At 33.8% G+C, this 16889-nt stretch overlaps 1 protein-coding gene across 8 annotated transcripts; it reads left to right on the forward strand.

The window, feature by feature from the left end:
- Nucleotides 1–132: 132 nt before the first annotated feature.
- Nucleotides 133–16854, forward strand: RSRC2 (arginine and serine rich coiled-coil 2). Of its 8 annotated transcripts, none has more exons than XM_039879338.1 (11): nt 177–334; nt 4065–4221; nt 5386–5429; nt 6219–6296; nt 7827–8039; nt 8916–9119; nt 10643–10765; nt 13190–13269; nt 14392–14624; nt 15049–15138; nt 15906–16718. In XM_039879338.1, the coding sequence occupies exons 4-11, from the start codon at nt 6289–6291 to the stop codon at nt 16083–16085; spliced, it is 1131 nt and encodes a 376-aa protein (XP_039735272.1). In that variant the 5' UTR covers nt 177–334; nt 4065–4221; nt 5386–5429; nt 6219–6288; the 3' UTR covers nt 16086–16718. The 8 variants fall into 8 exon arrangements, with proteins under 8 accessions (XP_039735267.1, XP_039735268.1, XP_039735272.1 ...); XM_039879340.1 differs by having other exon boundaries at nt 246–334; nt 14395–14624; nt 15906–16854; XM_039879333.1 differs by lacking the exon at nt 6219–6296 and having other exon boundaries at nt 133–334; nt 4160–4221.
- The last annotated feature ends 35 nt before the right edge of the window (nt 16855–16889 follow it).

The raw sequence follows: 16889 nt of genomic DNA on the forward strand, positions 1-16889 counted from the left end.
GAAATAGGAAGTCGCCCCACCCTAAATTCCACCCTTTCCGACTGGCAGGCTGCGCGTTCCGGGCTGTATTCTTGGCCCCGCCCCACGCCCTGGCTTTACACGCCCCCTTCAAAAGAACAACCAATCACCGCCTCGAACCGCGTTGCTATGAAGTCCTATCACCACCCCTTTCCCTCCCAGCAGGCTGTGCGACGCGCCGGGCCTCATCCCCTTTGTGCCATCCGGGTCTCCAGCCCGAGCCATTTAGTCTGTGGCGGAGCATCAGGGCGGCCGGTAGTGTTGAAAGCGGCAAGCGAAGGCGCCGCCCAAGCGGCCAGGACTCTGGACTATGGCGGTAGGTACCGAATCAGAGTTTGAGGCTAAGGTTATTTTTCTACTACTCTCCAAAGGATGAGAAAACGGCTCTCAGAGCTGTTATCCGCGCGCGTGTGTGGACAAAATGGCGCCGCAGCTGCCTTCTGTGCCCGCCATCATGGCTGCCTGGTGTAGGGAGGGGGAATAAGGCGGTGTCGATGGGGGTGGGGAGCCGCAGGGAGTGTCTTTTTTTTTCCAGAACTTTCCATTTCGTTTCCAGTCCTGTTCCTTTCGTCCCACAGAACTGCCTCGAGTTTACCTTACTTTGACTACTGATTTATATTGAGTTTCATTAGGGCTGGGGAATACATGTTCGCGGTAGGGAATGGTTGAAAAGAGAAAAGGAATCTGGTCTCCAAAAAGTATAAGGGATAGATGCTAAAAGAGAGCAGTCTTGGGATTTATTTTTTTTGCCTGACTTCAATAAGATGATTCTAGTCGCATAATTTCGATGAAAGTTTTGTTTGCGAAAACCTGAGTTTATTCCTTATAAGGAGCTGGGGAAGGTGTCGCTCAAAGGGATTAAAAATTCGACTTCATTAGGAGAAAGCTATGAAACTACGAATTCCGATTGATGCTCCGTTTCCAGAGCGATTCGTGATGTAATCATTTTGAAGTCTTGGAGAAGCATAATCAAGCTTTATCTTTGGCTTGGTTCCTTTAAACTTAAGAACTCTTCATTGACGAACTTAATCGTAAATAAAAACTAGTTTCTAAACGATCTTTTCAGAACAATAAGCCTGTTTTGGACATAAGATGCCCGCCCAGTCCTTATGGATCGCGTTATTGTGTGATTACTTCGGTTTTACTTATTCTGTTAAAAGACAAATACAGGCATTTCGCATTCTTTTCCACTGACTACAAAGATTTACCACTTTCGAAAAAAGACCGGTAGACATAAAGAAAAATATGTACTTTATTGTTTCTAATGTTTGGGGTATCTAGAATTAGAAAGGGTGGTGGTTCCCCGCCAAACCAAATTTATTGAATTTAGAATCGATTTTATTTTAAATAAGGTTTCAACAGTTGGCAGGCTCTTCGATATTTATGCAACTAATCGATTTAATGTATTCCTTCATTTAGTGTTTTAGGCCTCTTAACAGTGTTAAAATAGCATTTTGCTTGGGCTCAAATAGTTTAAAAAACTCAATTCAAGCATTTGTTTCTGCAATGCCTCGTTCAATAAAAAGACAAGATTCCCTGGAGAAGTGGCCTAGTATTAAATCTAGTCTCCCTCTTTTGCACTGGAAAGAGATTTGTATACTATGACTTGAGCGTTATTAGGGTTTTAAACCAGATAATGAGTTTCAAGAAACCGGTGGCCTTTTAAGAGAGCAAATGGTAGAAGTTTTGCATTTAGCATTTAAGGTTTATATATGGACACCCCTAGTAAATCAAAATAAAGCTTAGAAATTTGCAGAGAATTTTTAATATTCAATTGATTTTGGGGGATACCTTTATTACGCTACTGTAAAATATTCCTATGGAAATAAAAGTTCTGCACGAGCTAAGTGGCCACTTATCATTCATATCTGTTTTGTGATAGGGTGGTTTTGTTGTTCTTTGGTTTATTTTTACAGATGAAAATGGCTGTTTGGAGAAGTTATTAGCCTGTATCACAGGGTGCCTTCCCTATTGCCAGGCTTCTGTAATGTTAAGCATGTACTAGTTTAATAAGCCACTGACTGAAAACTTTTATTGCATGGCTAGATACTGGCTTTTCCTTGGAAAGCTATTTTTCATTTCTAGTCATGATCTCTGTAAATGAAAATGAGACGTGCCAGTGGTTCCGGAATGCTGTGTCTCCCCGGCAGAAAAGTGACATGCGTGGAGAAAAGTGACAGCAGTGCTTCAAGTTTTTGTGATTGCTTTTTTACCAAGTGTAAGCTTTACCAACACTTATGACATCATAATTGTATCTGAAGTAGTCTTTAAGGCTGAAAACAAGCGTGAAAGAAAATGACCAAAAAAGTGACCAGTGTTGTGAAAATCAGTCATCCTTAATTGTATGATACAGCGTCATTTATTAATAGTACACAGCAAAGAATACCATCTTGAGTGAGTCAGCTAATGTTGCTGTATCTCATCTGTAAAATGAGAAAGTTGAAACTCGATTCTAAGGGATGAAAGCTTTTCAGTACAATATTATGATTCCACAAATCACTCATATGTTGATAACACAGAAAACTGGACAGGATTGTATTCCAGAATGAGAGCCTCTCCGATATTTTGTTGCTTCCTTCTGTTTTTTTGGTATCATTGTTAGACACTGAACACCTAATTTATGTTTTTAATCCCAACTAGGCTGTAAATCCCTCCCTTTTAATTTATCACTTTATTCCTGGAGTCTAGCATGGAGTTTGGCACATTTTTGATAGTAAGTGGTTATTGAAATAATGAAACCTCTCACACCTCGATTGTTAAAATACTCTCACTTAGTTTACTTGGTGGTTGTTTTCTGGACTACTCTTCCTAAAGGAAGAAGTTTATTTTAGTGTGATTATTCCTTTTAGAGAAAATGTATAGTAATGCCCTGTTTATCCAATCCAGCTTTCTTCTGTAAAGGGCCAGATCGGAAATATTTTAGGCATTGTAGACCACAGTAGAGTCGTCACATTTCTTGCTGGCTTGTTCCTTTGTTTTTAACAACTCTTTAAAAAATTTTAAAACCATTTTTAGCTTAAGGGTCAAGGGCCATAGTTTGCCAATCCTGTCCTAAGTAATCAACTCCCCAGGTATATTAACTATTCTGTGACTCATTTAAATCAGTTTCTTCCCTTGTTTATCATTTGGACCACGATCAGCGGTCCATAGAAGTTTGGACCCACGTAATATTTGGAAGCACAAATATTTTTTTTAATGGAAAACTAGTAGCTGGAATACATTTCTTCCTCAAACGTTTTGTTAGTATTGTTATGAGCAACGTAGGTGAAATTGTTCTCTGTAAACTTGAAAACTGACGTTTAGGTGAAGGAACCTCCTCTTTGAGATAAATCAGACTCAGAAAGAGTGTGTACACTTGACTACTGTTTTAATTCTTTTAAAATTTATATCGTGATGACTTAAAAGTGCTTTAAAGCAGCAAAACCACTTAATGTTTCTGTAGCCCAGAGCATGTGTGAGGAGAGGCAGACCACATTGTGTAGCAGCACTGTGCCAAGGGGCTGTTTTCATTAAAGCGGGTTAATGAGATTAAGATTGGGTTCTCAGATGGGTAAGTTAATTTTCTGTTTACCCCTTTCAGAAGCATTCTCCCTGCCGTTTTAAAATTTTAGTCTTGAGGCTCTTGAACAGCTCATTTAAAATGTCTTCTTAGTATATGCTAATTTAAAGTAAAAGCATTAGTGAAGTTGGCTAAATGAATTCACAAATCTAAAATGGACTATATTTTCTCTGCTTGAATGTTTTTTGGAAATACTTAGAGTCCTTATTCTCCCTTTCCTCCATTATTTTGAAAGTTATAAAAATAATGGTTGGAAAAATCAAAGACATCAGTTCAATTACATATGTCTTTGTTTTTGGGTTAGTCATTTCAATTTATTCAGGTCCGTTTATTAGGTACAGAAGCATATTTAGTTATTTGGAAATCAGCCAGTCTGAATTATTGATTTTCCTTTTTCTTTTTTTTTTTTCCTTTTTTCTTTTTTTGGTGATTGAAAATATTTTAAATGTAATTAAGAACTTACAATCATTTTTCCTTAAACTTTTAGGCTAGTGATACAGAACGAGATGGACTAGCCCCAGAAAAGACATCCCCAGATAGAGATAAAAAAAAAGAGCAGTCAGATGTATCTGTTTCTCCTAGAACCTCAAAACATCATTATTCAAGATCACGATCAAGGTCAAGAGAGAGAAAACGAAAGTCAGGTATGAATTGTTGGGAATGGTAATAAACTCCACTGGCATTTATTGTAATTCCTGTAAATGTGTCTAAGACAAAAATTTAGTTTATTGATATAGTTAACATGTGTTCTCCCTAGTTTAGAAATGGATAATGAAAGTCCATTAGTATTTTCTGGAAACGTTTTCAATTATGAGAAATACAGATATTTGAATGCAGAAATTTTATAATTTTTCTAGAGGCAACAGTATGTATTTAAGTTTGTGTCACAGTAACTGTGAACTCTGATGTTTAAATTTCATTCTTTCTGCATTGGTAAAGAAATATCTTAAAAGATGTGGTCTAGACAGTAATATTCTGAACTTATTTAACGTCTTGTGATGTAAGTTGCAAGAGGTCTGGCATTTTGAAATGTTCCATATTCACTTACTAAAAAAATTAGGCTGATGTAGTATAGAAAGTATGTTTTGCTATTTAAAAAAAAAAAGTACTACTATTTAATGAAGGAGGTAAATGAGAAGTAAAAAGTAATGAGTTTAAAAGTTTTAAGGCCTGAGCTCTATTTATTCTTTGTGTCCACAGATAATCACCTACAAAATGGCTCAAATGTAATTTTTATCTATGTATCAGAACCTACAGTATTATAACTAATTTTTGAATGGAAATTTTTCTAAACTGTAACATCCTTTTGACTACTTATATACCAAATATAATTCAACTTGTTTATTTTCTTTTGCATTGTTATTCTTGTTTGCCTCTCTAATAAGCCACTTTATAAATTTGCTATGGACTAGGAAATAAGATGGGCTAATTAAAATGTTTTGTAAAATATTGTCTTCAGTTGCCTAAAAGACAGTGTCTCTTTTGAACTTGGGCACTTGTTTGCTTACTTCTGTCTCTTGATTATACTCTGGTTTGTTCAGATTGCTTGATTTGTTTCAATATGTTCAGTTAATATTACTAACAATAGAGTATTATTAATAGAGTAACTTTTCCAGTTTGCCATTACATGGCAATTAGTAGACTAATCCTATCCTGCCATAAAAAAAGTAGTTTTTGGAAGATGACTAGTAAGTAGAATCTTAAGTTAGCCAAATGGACTGGAAATTATTCTTTATATGAGCATTAAAATTTGTGTTTGAGACGTTTCTGTATTTTTGTTTATGGTGAATGTTTATGTGTGTTTGCAGATAATGAAGGAAGAAAACACAGGAGCCGGAGCAGAAGCAAAGAGGTAATTAACACTTTGTAGTGAATAGGCACTTTAAAATACTTGTAAAATAACTGGTAGAAATGTTTGTGTGAATATGTGATATTGTCAAGGTAAGTACTAAAACTTGAAATTTAAAAGGTTAATTGGGTTATAAAATAAGCATGATTTGGATTCATCATTTTTTCAAGAAGATAGTTGTTTATATGAAAAGTTCATTCAAAAACTTAATTTTATTATGTTGTGAAAATATTCACGATAAAAATTTCATATGAAGAATATAATTGGTTTTTTTAGGTCTGTTACACAGAGCTTCCATTAATCTGAGGTCCCGAGTCTCCTTATGCCTGATGACCACTCAGGATTTCTAAATAGCAACACCCTAGATATCTGTGGGCTACTTTTGCTTTATGGAAGACAACAAAAATCCTCTTTTCATTAGTGAACTAGTTCTGTTTCCCTAATAGTGGCATGGAATTTTGAAATAAGTGTTAGTGAGGGACAGCTGGAAAGGTGGTGGTGACAGCAAAACTTGAGGAAAAAGAAAGGCAGCAGCTGTATTGCAGAAGAATTAACTTGCTCACCCACCTGAGGAGACAAGAAATGAGCCAGCAAGGGAGAGAAGTAGCCACAGCCAAAAAGGGAGAAAAAGCCTTGCGGGGGCTGGGCAAGGGATCCTGAAACAAATGTGGGCAGGGACTTCACCTCTTCCCCTAATGGAAGCTCTGTTAAATTTTTAATTTAGGAGTTTTTGTGAAAATGACTATTTTGTTTAGCTCACATGATAACATTTCTATAATAAATCATACTCAGCGTGCTAATGCGCGAAGAGACTGAACTGAAGACGCTGCAGACTCAGATAGCAAAATAATAAGCCTACTTCATGATAAGGTAACTATTAGTCATTCAAACTCCTATTTCCCTTAAGTATATCTTAAATCAGTTAAGGGTTTTAATGTTTTCTTTTTTTTTTTTTATTAATGTTACATTTGGAAAACTGCTTTTGAAATTAATTCTAAAACCTATAGAAGTTTAACCACTTAAAGCTTTTCCAGTTTGCTATTTGGCAAAATCTGAGAAGTATTTTTTTTTAGAAACTCATATTACAGAGAACTGGCAATGAACCTAAAATTTAGCTCTGTCTCCAGGTCTCTTATTTTTCTGCAGAATAATAATTGACATAGTATAATCATTTTCAGATATATCATCATGCATGTTCTAAAGTGTTTGGCCAAGTTTTTTTGTTTTTAAGAAAAGTTAATCTTGAATGGAAAGAAATACGCTATGGCCTATTTTGGGAAACATGAGATAAGTGTCCATTTGTGAAAAGCAGTGTGGCCTGAGCATCAGAAGAACATGGGGTCTGAGTTCAGCTCCGCTACTGTGTAACTATGTGAGTTTAGATCTTAGTGACACATAAGAGGATCTGAGTTTGCTTCTAGCTTTTAAAACTGTGACTCTGAGATATCCAGGATTTTAAGTTTTACTACAAGATGGATTTGACAAATGTTAACGTGGGAAAATCTTATGTTTAGTACTTTCTAATTAGATATGTGAGTGTAGGTTAGAGACTTGATCATATAATTTTAGCTCAGTCTCTGAATGCCTATGCTGTGAAAATGAGAGCCTTGGTTTTTAATCTTTCAGAGTATGGGAGAAGTATGTGTTGCGTAATGCTTTAGGGATTAATTATGTTATACCCAGTTTGATTTCATAAAAATTAAAACAGATACGGTTGCCATTTTCTATCCTAGGTACATGAAATGTAATAGAGCTCCAAGCCTGTTGGGATATTGCAAGATGAAAAGTGATTGCCTCACAGTTTAGACATTGGGAGGAAAATCAAGAGACGTCTATTAGAGAGGATGTGACAGTATAGATATAAAAAGGACACTTCATCTCTGCGTAAAGTAATTTGAAATGCAGAAAATTTAGTAAAATTTTTTACTTAGCTACCTAATTTGAAAAACATTTTCTGGTGCATATATTTGTGTCCTTAGTTATTTTCATTGTTCTTAACTAAAATTCAAATAATATGTATTCGCATTAGATGTATATACTTACTCTGTTCATCTAAAAGGTTTGTTGGAAATTTTTTAAAGTTTTGATACTTGTGTACTTCCCTTATTTTAGATAAAAGAAACATTGGGGGTTTCTGTTTTTCTGACATAATGGTTTTTAAATATTTCAACATTGAAAATTGTTTTAATTGTGGTATTGAAAATATTTTGGGGAAGAAATTACATTTTGGGGTCTTAAAAAAGTAAAATTAGTACTATACATCTGCAACATGTGGGTGATGTGAAACTAGACCTGTTTTTTAATTTGCCACACACTCCTAAGGTTACTAATGTTGCATCACAACATTTTTGTCTGCTGATACCCATACTAACTCTCTTTGTTGCACTATTTTCCTGAAAGAACCAACTTCTTCTTAAAACAGGCAAGAAGACATGAATCCAAAGATAAATCCTCTAAGAAACACAAGTCTGAGGAACATAATGACAAAGAACATTCTTCTGATAAAGGAAGAGAGCGACTGAATTCATCTGAAAATGGTGAGGACAGACACAAGCGCAAAGAAAGAAAGTCGTCAAGAGGCAGAAGTCACTCGAGATCTAGGTCTCGTGAAAGGTAAGTAGTTACTGTGTTTATAAGTTCATGCCTTCTGAAAGAGCTCCTAAGTGACAAAGCTGCTCATTAACCCAGCAGTACTCTCAAAAGTCTTAATTAGAACATTGATTTTTTTTTCTAGCTTGACCTATCTGCTCACTAATAATGTCTGCTAATAGCTAAAGTCTTGTGCTTTAGTTTCTGATAAAGGCAAAAATACAGTGTCTAAGATTAGGGGTAAGGGATGGTATGTTTAACATAATTACTTAGCAACTGTATATTTCAACTTTTTGATTTATCTTTTGCAGTGGAAAAAAAAAATTGCTGAACTATATGTAATTTAAGCCAACATAACAATCCTTTTACATTGCTGATGTAGAATTTGTTTACTGCTAAATTCTAACCTAGGTTTTCTCCTGTGGTATAGATGAAAAGATTTTGGGGAAACCGGGTCATGACTCACAGTTGTGGGATTTTTTTTTATTTTTTTTTTTAAGAAGCCGGTATTTAACATATATTTGGAGATATCTGAGAATATGTGGCATCAACTTTTATCAAAATTTTTCAAGAGTATATTAACTTGATTAAGTCTATAATCCTTAAGTTTTATACATACTTTACTAAGGCAGCAGACTTTATTAGTCTTAAATGGGGTAGGATGCATTACATTTTTGACATGTTAGAGCATTACTGTGTTCCCTAAGCATTGTCATCAAACAAGAGCAAGGTTAATTTTTTGTTAGAATTGCTGCCATTAAAAACTCAAATTATCCTTTCTATATACAGTACAAAGTAGTTTATTGCCTGTCTTGACTGCATAAACTACAGATAAATAATTCATAATATCTGTAATTGAAAAGACAACTCTAACTACAAACTTATGTACTTGAATCTCAGGCGGCATCGTAGTAGAAGCAGGGAGCGGAAGAAGTCTCGATCTCGGAGTAGGGAGCGGAAGAAGTCAAGATCCAGAAGCAGAGAGAGAAAGAAATCACGATCCCGAAGCAGGGAAAGAAAACGTCGGATCCGATCTCGTTCCCGCTCCAGATCAAGACACAGGCATAGAAGTAGAAGCAGGAGCAGGACAAGGAGTAGAAGTCGGTATGTATTCATCATCTTGATTAAAATTAAATAGACCCCTCACAGGATCTGTTTGTCTTCTCTCACTTTGAGAGTATTTGTGGATCAGATTTTTATATACAGGTTTTAAAATACTTTAATTTCATCCCGGAAAGAACAAACCAAAATACTTCTATAACATTCTTACATAGTCTCATTTGATCAGATCACCTGTGAAGGGCAGGTGTGAAAATCTTCATTAAAATTCAGTTTTGAACACTGAATTCATTGTGTTTCTTTTATAATTATGATAGCTTAAGTTTATTGCATCCCTATCTTGTGCATATATATTATGACAAAGCTCTTTCCATGTATTAGTCATCTGATTCTTTGGCCTACCATATTGTGAGGTAGGCCTGTCGGACTTTGAGAGGTTGAGTAACTTGCCCAGGAAGTCCAGAATCATACCATAATAAATGATAAAACCCGGATTGGGTCCAAAATGTGTCTGAATGCAAAGTCAGTGTTTGTGTTAACCTACCATACTGTATATACTATCTAAGATACTAAAAAAAGATGAGCTTAAATGATATAGAATTGTGCGCCTGAAACATATATAATGTTAACCAACGTAACTCCAATAAATTTAATTTTTAAAAAAGATGTGCTTAATTCAAACCTGTCTTAATTGGGAAGAGGCTTTAATTTGTTGAGATATGAAATATTTCATAAAGAGCATAAAAAATTTTGAATTCAAAATATTCAGGAAATATGTTTTGATTTACATAAGATAACTGCATTATATCTATAGTCACAGATACCGACTAAAGTAATTGAAAAGCTTTTTTATTAATTTATTGCTTAAGTCAGTCTATAAAAGACGAAGATATGGATAAAAGTAGACGGGCTTGTCATAGTAACTTGGTTTATCACTTTGATTAGTTTCAGTTTTTAATCAGTCATTGTAGTTTGTAATAGTTTACTAATTTGAACTTGAGATTTAGTGAATCTAAAGTACATGGTAATTTGATCATTTTTTAATTGCCATTTGGGCAATTCGGATCATTAGGCATTTCTAGTTTTAACTATAGATATTTTTTATTTTGATCAATGCCTGTTTATCTTTTACTTTTCTAATTTCTTTTTTAGTGATTCATGCTTTGTATTTTTGACAACGTATATACATTCATTGTAGAGTAAAATAACTAGGAACATTTAAGCTAACCATCCCACTACTAGAAGTTTATTGTGCATATCAACCTACAGAAGTATAAAATGACTAATGTACAAGACTAGTCTTTACAACATTGAATGTAACATGAAATTTTGGAAACAACCTAAATGTCCGTCAGTAACAGGGATGGTTAAATAAACACAGAAAAATAGCCATGTACATAAGGAACTTGGGCTGTCTATAGAAGTTATAGGACAGGCGAAAAGGAAAGGGTTCAAAATATATTTCCTGTACAGTTTGATTTTTGTTGAACCATGTAAATATAATTGGTTTTGATTCAATGACATATTATTTGGCCATCTTGAGACATGTAAAACATGATTTATTACAGAGATAGAAAGAAGAGAATTGAAAAACCAAGAAGATTTAGCAGAAGTTTAAGCCGAACTCCTAGTCCACCTCCTTTCAGAGGCAGAAACACAGCAATGGATGCACAAGAAGCTTTAGCTAGGAGGTATGAGTATTTTTTTATTTGGTGCATTTTTTTTCCCTTTTCATCTTGAAGTAGATAATTAATTGTGTGGAGAAAGTGAATGCTTTCTGTCAGAGGATAATTCAACTAATTAAATCTAGCCATGAGTACTGTGGCACCTTTGTGATCTAGAACCAAGTAAGTGGTTAATTCTCGTCATAAACATTTACTTATTGCACAACTGGAAAGATTGCGATGTCTGCATTAGTTCCTCTTTTTTCCTTCATGATTATTTTTTATTTTTCTCAATTCCAGACTCTTAAATGTTCTTAATTTGCAATTGAAATTTTTAAAAATTTTAAGTCTGATTTAAGAACTTCATTAATTTTGCCTCTAAAACTGCTTTGTCTTCATTTCTTCCTCAAGAAAAAGTCTCTGAAACAATAAGTAGAATCCTGTCAATGGTTTTCTTATTTTGGAGGTGACAAATAATAAACATTATAAGCTAATTATTTGGTTGTATAAATTTACTGCCAATAGCATAGAGAGATAGTTGTATTTTTTAATTTTCTAACGTTTCAAAGATGGTTGAGTGTGGGACTACACACAGTATCTGACCGACATCTACAAAACCACTGAAAGAACTGCCTCACCTAGCAAGGCAAGAAGTAAAGTAAAATCCAAGTTCTTGTTTTCAGGTTTTCCCATATTCTGAAAACTACTCTTTTGATTTTGATTTTTTTTCTTTATGAAATTGAGTTTGTATTTTTTTTTTCATTACAAAAATACAGTTATCACAATGTAACCTGATGGGCTGCTGCCCGGTGAACCCAGCCTGGCAGAAACTCCAGCTGAACAGCAGCAGCAGCAAAGGTGTGAGCTCACCCCTTCTTCACTCCATTCACCTTAGTGGTGACAATTCCAGACCTGCAGCGGCCATTTTAATGTGCAACCTGTAGTAGTCGAGCATATTTTCTTTCTGAATCTAAACAGAATTAGGAAATAATTTATCACAGTATTTGAACTGATTTATCAAAAATGGTCCATTAACTCTGACAGGTTTTTTTTTTAAGCCTTATAGTTCATTATTTACTACAAGTTTATTGTGTTTTAATTTTTGGCTTTTGTTAAAGTTGAAACTAGTATATAAAACTTTTTGACTTAACCACCCTACTTAGTGATTTTCAGATCACAAGTGTACATGAAATATTTTGTGGATTTCAGAATATCAGATTACTCCTTGGCTACCTTGAAATTTGAAGGGAGGTGTTTTAATAAACTGCAGTGTATAGGCCGTTTTTTGTTTTTAAATAAGGACAATTTTAAAATTGCTTTGGAAGTAGTATCTGTGAACCTATATCTTAATGTTATCCCTAATGAGAGAATTTTACTCCCAGGGACAAAATTCAAGTCCATACTCTGTCTTTTTTTTTTTGCATGTGTGATTAGTAAAATGGAACAATATAGTTAAAATCCTTTTATATAAATTTCAGCAGTTGTTAAAGCAAGTGCCAGTTTACTTCCACTGCATTGTGCTACCTGTGGTCCCCAAAACAAAAGAACTTTTCCCCCCGCCCTTCTCCTTTATACCATGTTCAAAGGAGGAAGGAGGTGTTTGACTTATAGTTGCTGGTAAAGCAAAGAATTCTAAGAAAGGGTTTCTTTTTCAGGAACTCATTATGAAGATAACATGACTATGATTTGTTACATAGGAAGTAGATACTGATTTGGCAGCACATTTATTAATATGTGTATTCATTAATGAATTTAGTGTGAACCAGAATTCATTTTTATTTTGTTTTAGGATGAATTTGTGTTTTATGTTTCTAGTTTCTTTGCTAATAATTTTTTTCAACTTAATTTCCTAATATTTGAGTTCTTTCCCACATTTTGTTAGATAATAGAGGATGGCAGTTCAAGTTTTGTGTATCCATTTTTGTTTGTTTTTTTTAAATATTAATTTGAGGGCTATATAGTAAAGTCTGTTTAAATATAAAAGTCATTATTTTCATGTTTTGATTAGCCTTATTCTGTATCAGCCTCCCCCAAAAAGCATTTGGTAATTATGTAAGCATCACTTACTATTTAATAATACTCTTAAGATTTACCCAGCTCTCAGTATGTCACTTGCAAGATTTTTATTAATTCCGTAACCAGCGCTGGTAAAAATAGAGTCATTTTTATTTTTTAACTATTCTCTGTGGCAACTGTATATAAAAACTCCAGTTTTTGGCTATTAGATGAATTTAAAAATGTTTAAAACTGGTATTGAAATATTCTTTATCTGACTGGTACCATCTTAAGAATGATTGTTTTTTTCCATATGCAGATATCAATTTGGGGAAATGTTAATTTAAAATTCTGTATAAAGTATTTTATGTCTACATGTGTACATGCAGAAGTTTAAAGATAAATATTGGTTTTGTATTGTGTTATTTTAAATTTATTTAAAATGGTCTTTGGCAGGTTGGAAAGGGCAAAGAAATTACAAGAACAGCGAGAAAAGGAAATGGTTGAAAAACAAAAGCAACAAGAAATAGCTGCAGGTAATTATTTTTCTTTATTATGGCAGTATGGCATTTCTTCATAGAATATTGAAAAGTTCAGAAAATAGGAAGTCACATACCTAGGATCCCTACTCCCTGTCAGTATGCTGTAACAGCCATTTTGGGTTTTTTTAATTGAAAAGTTAACATTTTATTCTTGGTGTTACTCTTCAACATCTTTCTGCATTTATATTTCTGATTTTTCTACACAGGTCATTTTGACAAGTAAATATTGACACTTGTTTGGGTAGCACTTTAGCCATTACTGCACTGCACATGTCTTTTACTGATGATTTTGGAAATGCAGTTTATTAAAGATAATAGCCTGAACTGGAATATATGTTATGTCTTATGTATGTTTAAGAAATCAAGTTCTTAGACATAACACAAACATTGCCTGTAGGGGATTGAAGGTGATGAGAGAGAGAGCTTACTTTTGAATTGTCTGAAGTGTGTAATCTTGAAGGTGCTCTTTTTGTTTTTTGACATTTCTCGTAAATAGTGGTACTTTTAAAAATAATATAAAATTTTACAAACTGCCATTTTGTACCAAAACTCGTAACTGGAATTATGGGAATGATGTTAGTAATTTAAGAACTTTTTAAGCTGATGTTTTGGACTGACAGAAAAATAGGTAATTAGAAGCCTTTATTTTTGTAGAAGATTGACTCAGCCATTTAAAATGAAAATATCTGTTAAATGTGCATAATGCACGTTTAATATTTTTAAATGTTGGTTATGAATTTCAAATGAAATGCCTGACATCATTTCATAAACCATAAAAAACTGTACAAATGTTTTTATGTGTTAGCTATAAAGCACCATGGTTCATTTCCATTGAAACCTTATACCTTTTTACTATTTGTAGAATTTTCTTCATTTTTTAAGTAAATGAAGTTTTAGTACATATAAGGGATCATAGGTAGAAATATGTCTCATTGAAGAATACATTCAATAAATGTTGGTAAACTGTTTTTGCTTTATAATCTAATGCTCAGTCATTTTTGTATATTTGGGGAAAATATCGTGTCTTTTTACAAAATAGTAGCTCTTATATATAAATAATGTATCGTAAATCAGGAGGTTGGTTTTAGTCTTAAAATCCGGGTTTATCTCTTTCAGCAGCTGCAGCTACTGGAGGTTCCGTGCTCAATGTCGCTGCCCTGTTAGCATCAGGGACGCAAGTAACTCCTCAGATAGCTATGGCAGCTCAGATGGCAGCTCTACAGGCTAAAGCTTTGGCAGAGACCGGAATAGCCGTACCTAGCTATTATAACCCAGCAGCTGTGAATCCAATGAAATTTGCTGAACAAGAGAAAAAAAGGAAAATGCTTTGGCAAGGCAAGAAAGAAGGGGTAAGTCTTTTTATTCCTCTCTTTTGTCATCTATTCCTAATTAGCAATTACTTAGAAAAACAAGGATTGGAAAAGATTAGTTTGGACTTATTTTCTGAGAACCTGACTGGAATAGTTTACTTTGCCACAGTTACTTAATGCTGAAAAAAGGCATGATGTAAGTCAGGCTTTCAAAGAAAACCAGTAATACTATACATAAAGGAAAAGAGGCTCCTTAAGCTAAGATTTTTTCGAAAGATGCATTATGAAGTATTTATATTTTAATTTCATTACTTTATAACAGAAAATTTTATACCGTTATAAACCATTGATAGAATGCTATAAATGCAATTGTTTCTTTGACTTTATATTGTGGAGAAATTTAGTACCCTAGTAAAAGATATTTAAATTTTACATATTCTAAAAGTTCAGTGTTTCTTAACAGGACAAATCCCAGTCTGCTGAAATATGGGAAAAATTGAATTTTGGAAACAAGGACCAAAACGTCAAATTTAGAAAATTAATGGGTATAAAGGTAAGTATATACACTTTGTATTCAAGTTCATACCTATATTTTCAGATTAACGTTGGTTCTCACCTCACAGTTATTTCATTGATGTGTCAGCTCAGTACTTTCTGGTGCTTTTTATGTTCTCCAGATTAATTTCTAATGTATTATCACTAGGTGATAATACAAATAATTATTATATACTTATACTATAAGCAAACATTAAGACAAACTTTTCTTAGTAAATAAAAATGAAGTTGTGAAAAGGAAATAATGAATTTACTTAAATACTGCTTATTTAAGGTTAACTATATTTGGTGGAATAGGACCTTGACTTAAAGTTTTAAGGAAGCTCTTTTAAAAATGAAGAAAGTTGAGGTTTTGCTGATTAAAGTGTAGTGCAGATACCGTATTAGATTGCATACAACTTAGAAAGGTTCATGAATGCTCAGCCATCGGTCATTACTAAAGGAGTTGGTATTTCATTGAATGGATATTTATTTGGCTTAAACTAAGCTGCACTGAGCTGGCTATTTACGCACTCTGGAATGTTCTACATGTTCTTCGTGCCCACTAAAATGAAGTTGATTTTTGTTAACATCCTACTGTATACCTAGAAAGGGCATTGTCGTGTGTACCCCATAGGTGCTGAATGAATGGAAGCTAAATATGTATCCAAAAAGTCTGTATCAAATATGTATTCTAAAAATGTGATTTACCGATACTGTCAAGTGAGAGAAGCACTTTTTAGTCGCATCTGAATTCATTTTAATAATATATTTTCTGACATTTAGAGTGAAGATGAAGCTGGATGTAGCTCAGTTGATGAAGAAAGTTATAAGACTTTGAAGCAACAGGAAGAAGTATTTAGAAATCTAGATGCTCAGTACGAAATGGCAAGATCACAAACCCACACACAGAGAGGAATGGGATTGGGTTTCACATCATCAATGCGAGGAATGGATGCAGTTTGAAAAAGATCACACTTAATGTTTGGGACTTTATAGACTTCTGGTTCTGATATCAGGTCCTTGTTCACCAAACAGCTAGCATTCTAGCTTGCATGAGTGTTGCATTGAATTTAATTTATTGAGAAATACGATTTTTTGTAAATATCAGATCAGTGATACTGGTGTTAGTGTTGTAATCAGGTTAAACCCACTTCCATTAAACTTGACAGGACTATAGAAGGACATTATTTTTTAGTTCATGAATTCTACTTTTCAAATATATAAAAGCTGCAGGTGGGATAAAAATCTCATACATGGATTTTTCGTGTCCACTGTGTTGTGTACTTTTGTACTTAACCTTGTACAGTTATTTTCATCTCTTGAAACATGAAAAAAACGTTATGTAGATGTTCTTTAGAAGATCTGGCCATTTGGTACAAAATCCAGCACAAATAAGCTGGGTGGTGATGATAATAAAAATGGTTTTCTCAAAACTGGTGTTAATTTAAGTTACCTGGAATTCTTATTTGAATTTATGGTTGCTATTAGAAAACACTGGCTAAAAATTCCTTTTAAAAAAAGTTAATTACTATTGGCAATACCATGCTGAGCAAAAATGTAAAAGGAAGATGGGAGGAATAAACGAATTTATTAAAATAGTACTGTTTTCCTATTATAAGGGACAGAATTGGTGTACAGTATTTGTTAAATATTCCATATGTTATTCAGGAAATAGATTAATTCATTAAAGGGATGTAAGCACTTTTATTTTAATAAAGTGCCTTATAACAAAGTTCTTTGTATGCCCTTCGCTCATTATCCCTTTGA

This window comes from Pteropus medius, unplaced genomic scaffold (genome assembly GCF_902729225.1).
Source record: "Pteropus medius unplaced genomic scaffold, Ma_sr-lr_union100, whole genome shotgun sequence".
NCBI classification, from domain to species: Eukaryota; Metazoa; Chordata; class Mammalia; order Chiroptera; family Pteropodidae; genus Pteropus; species Pteropus medius.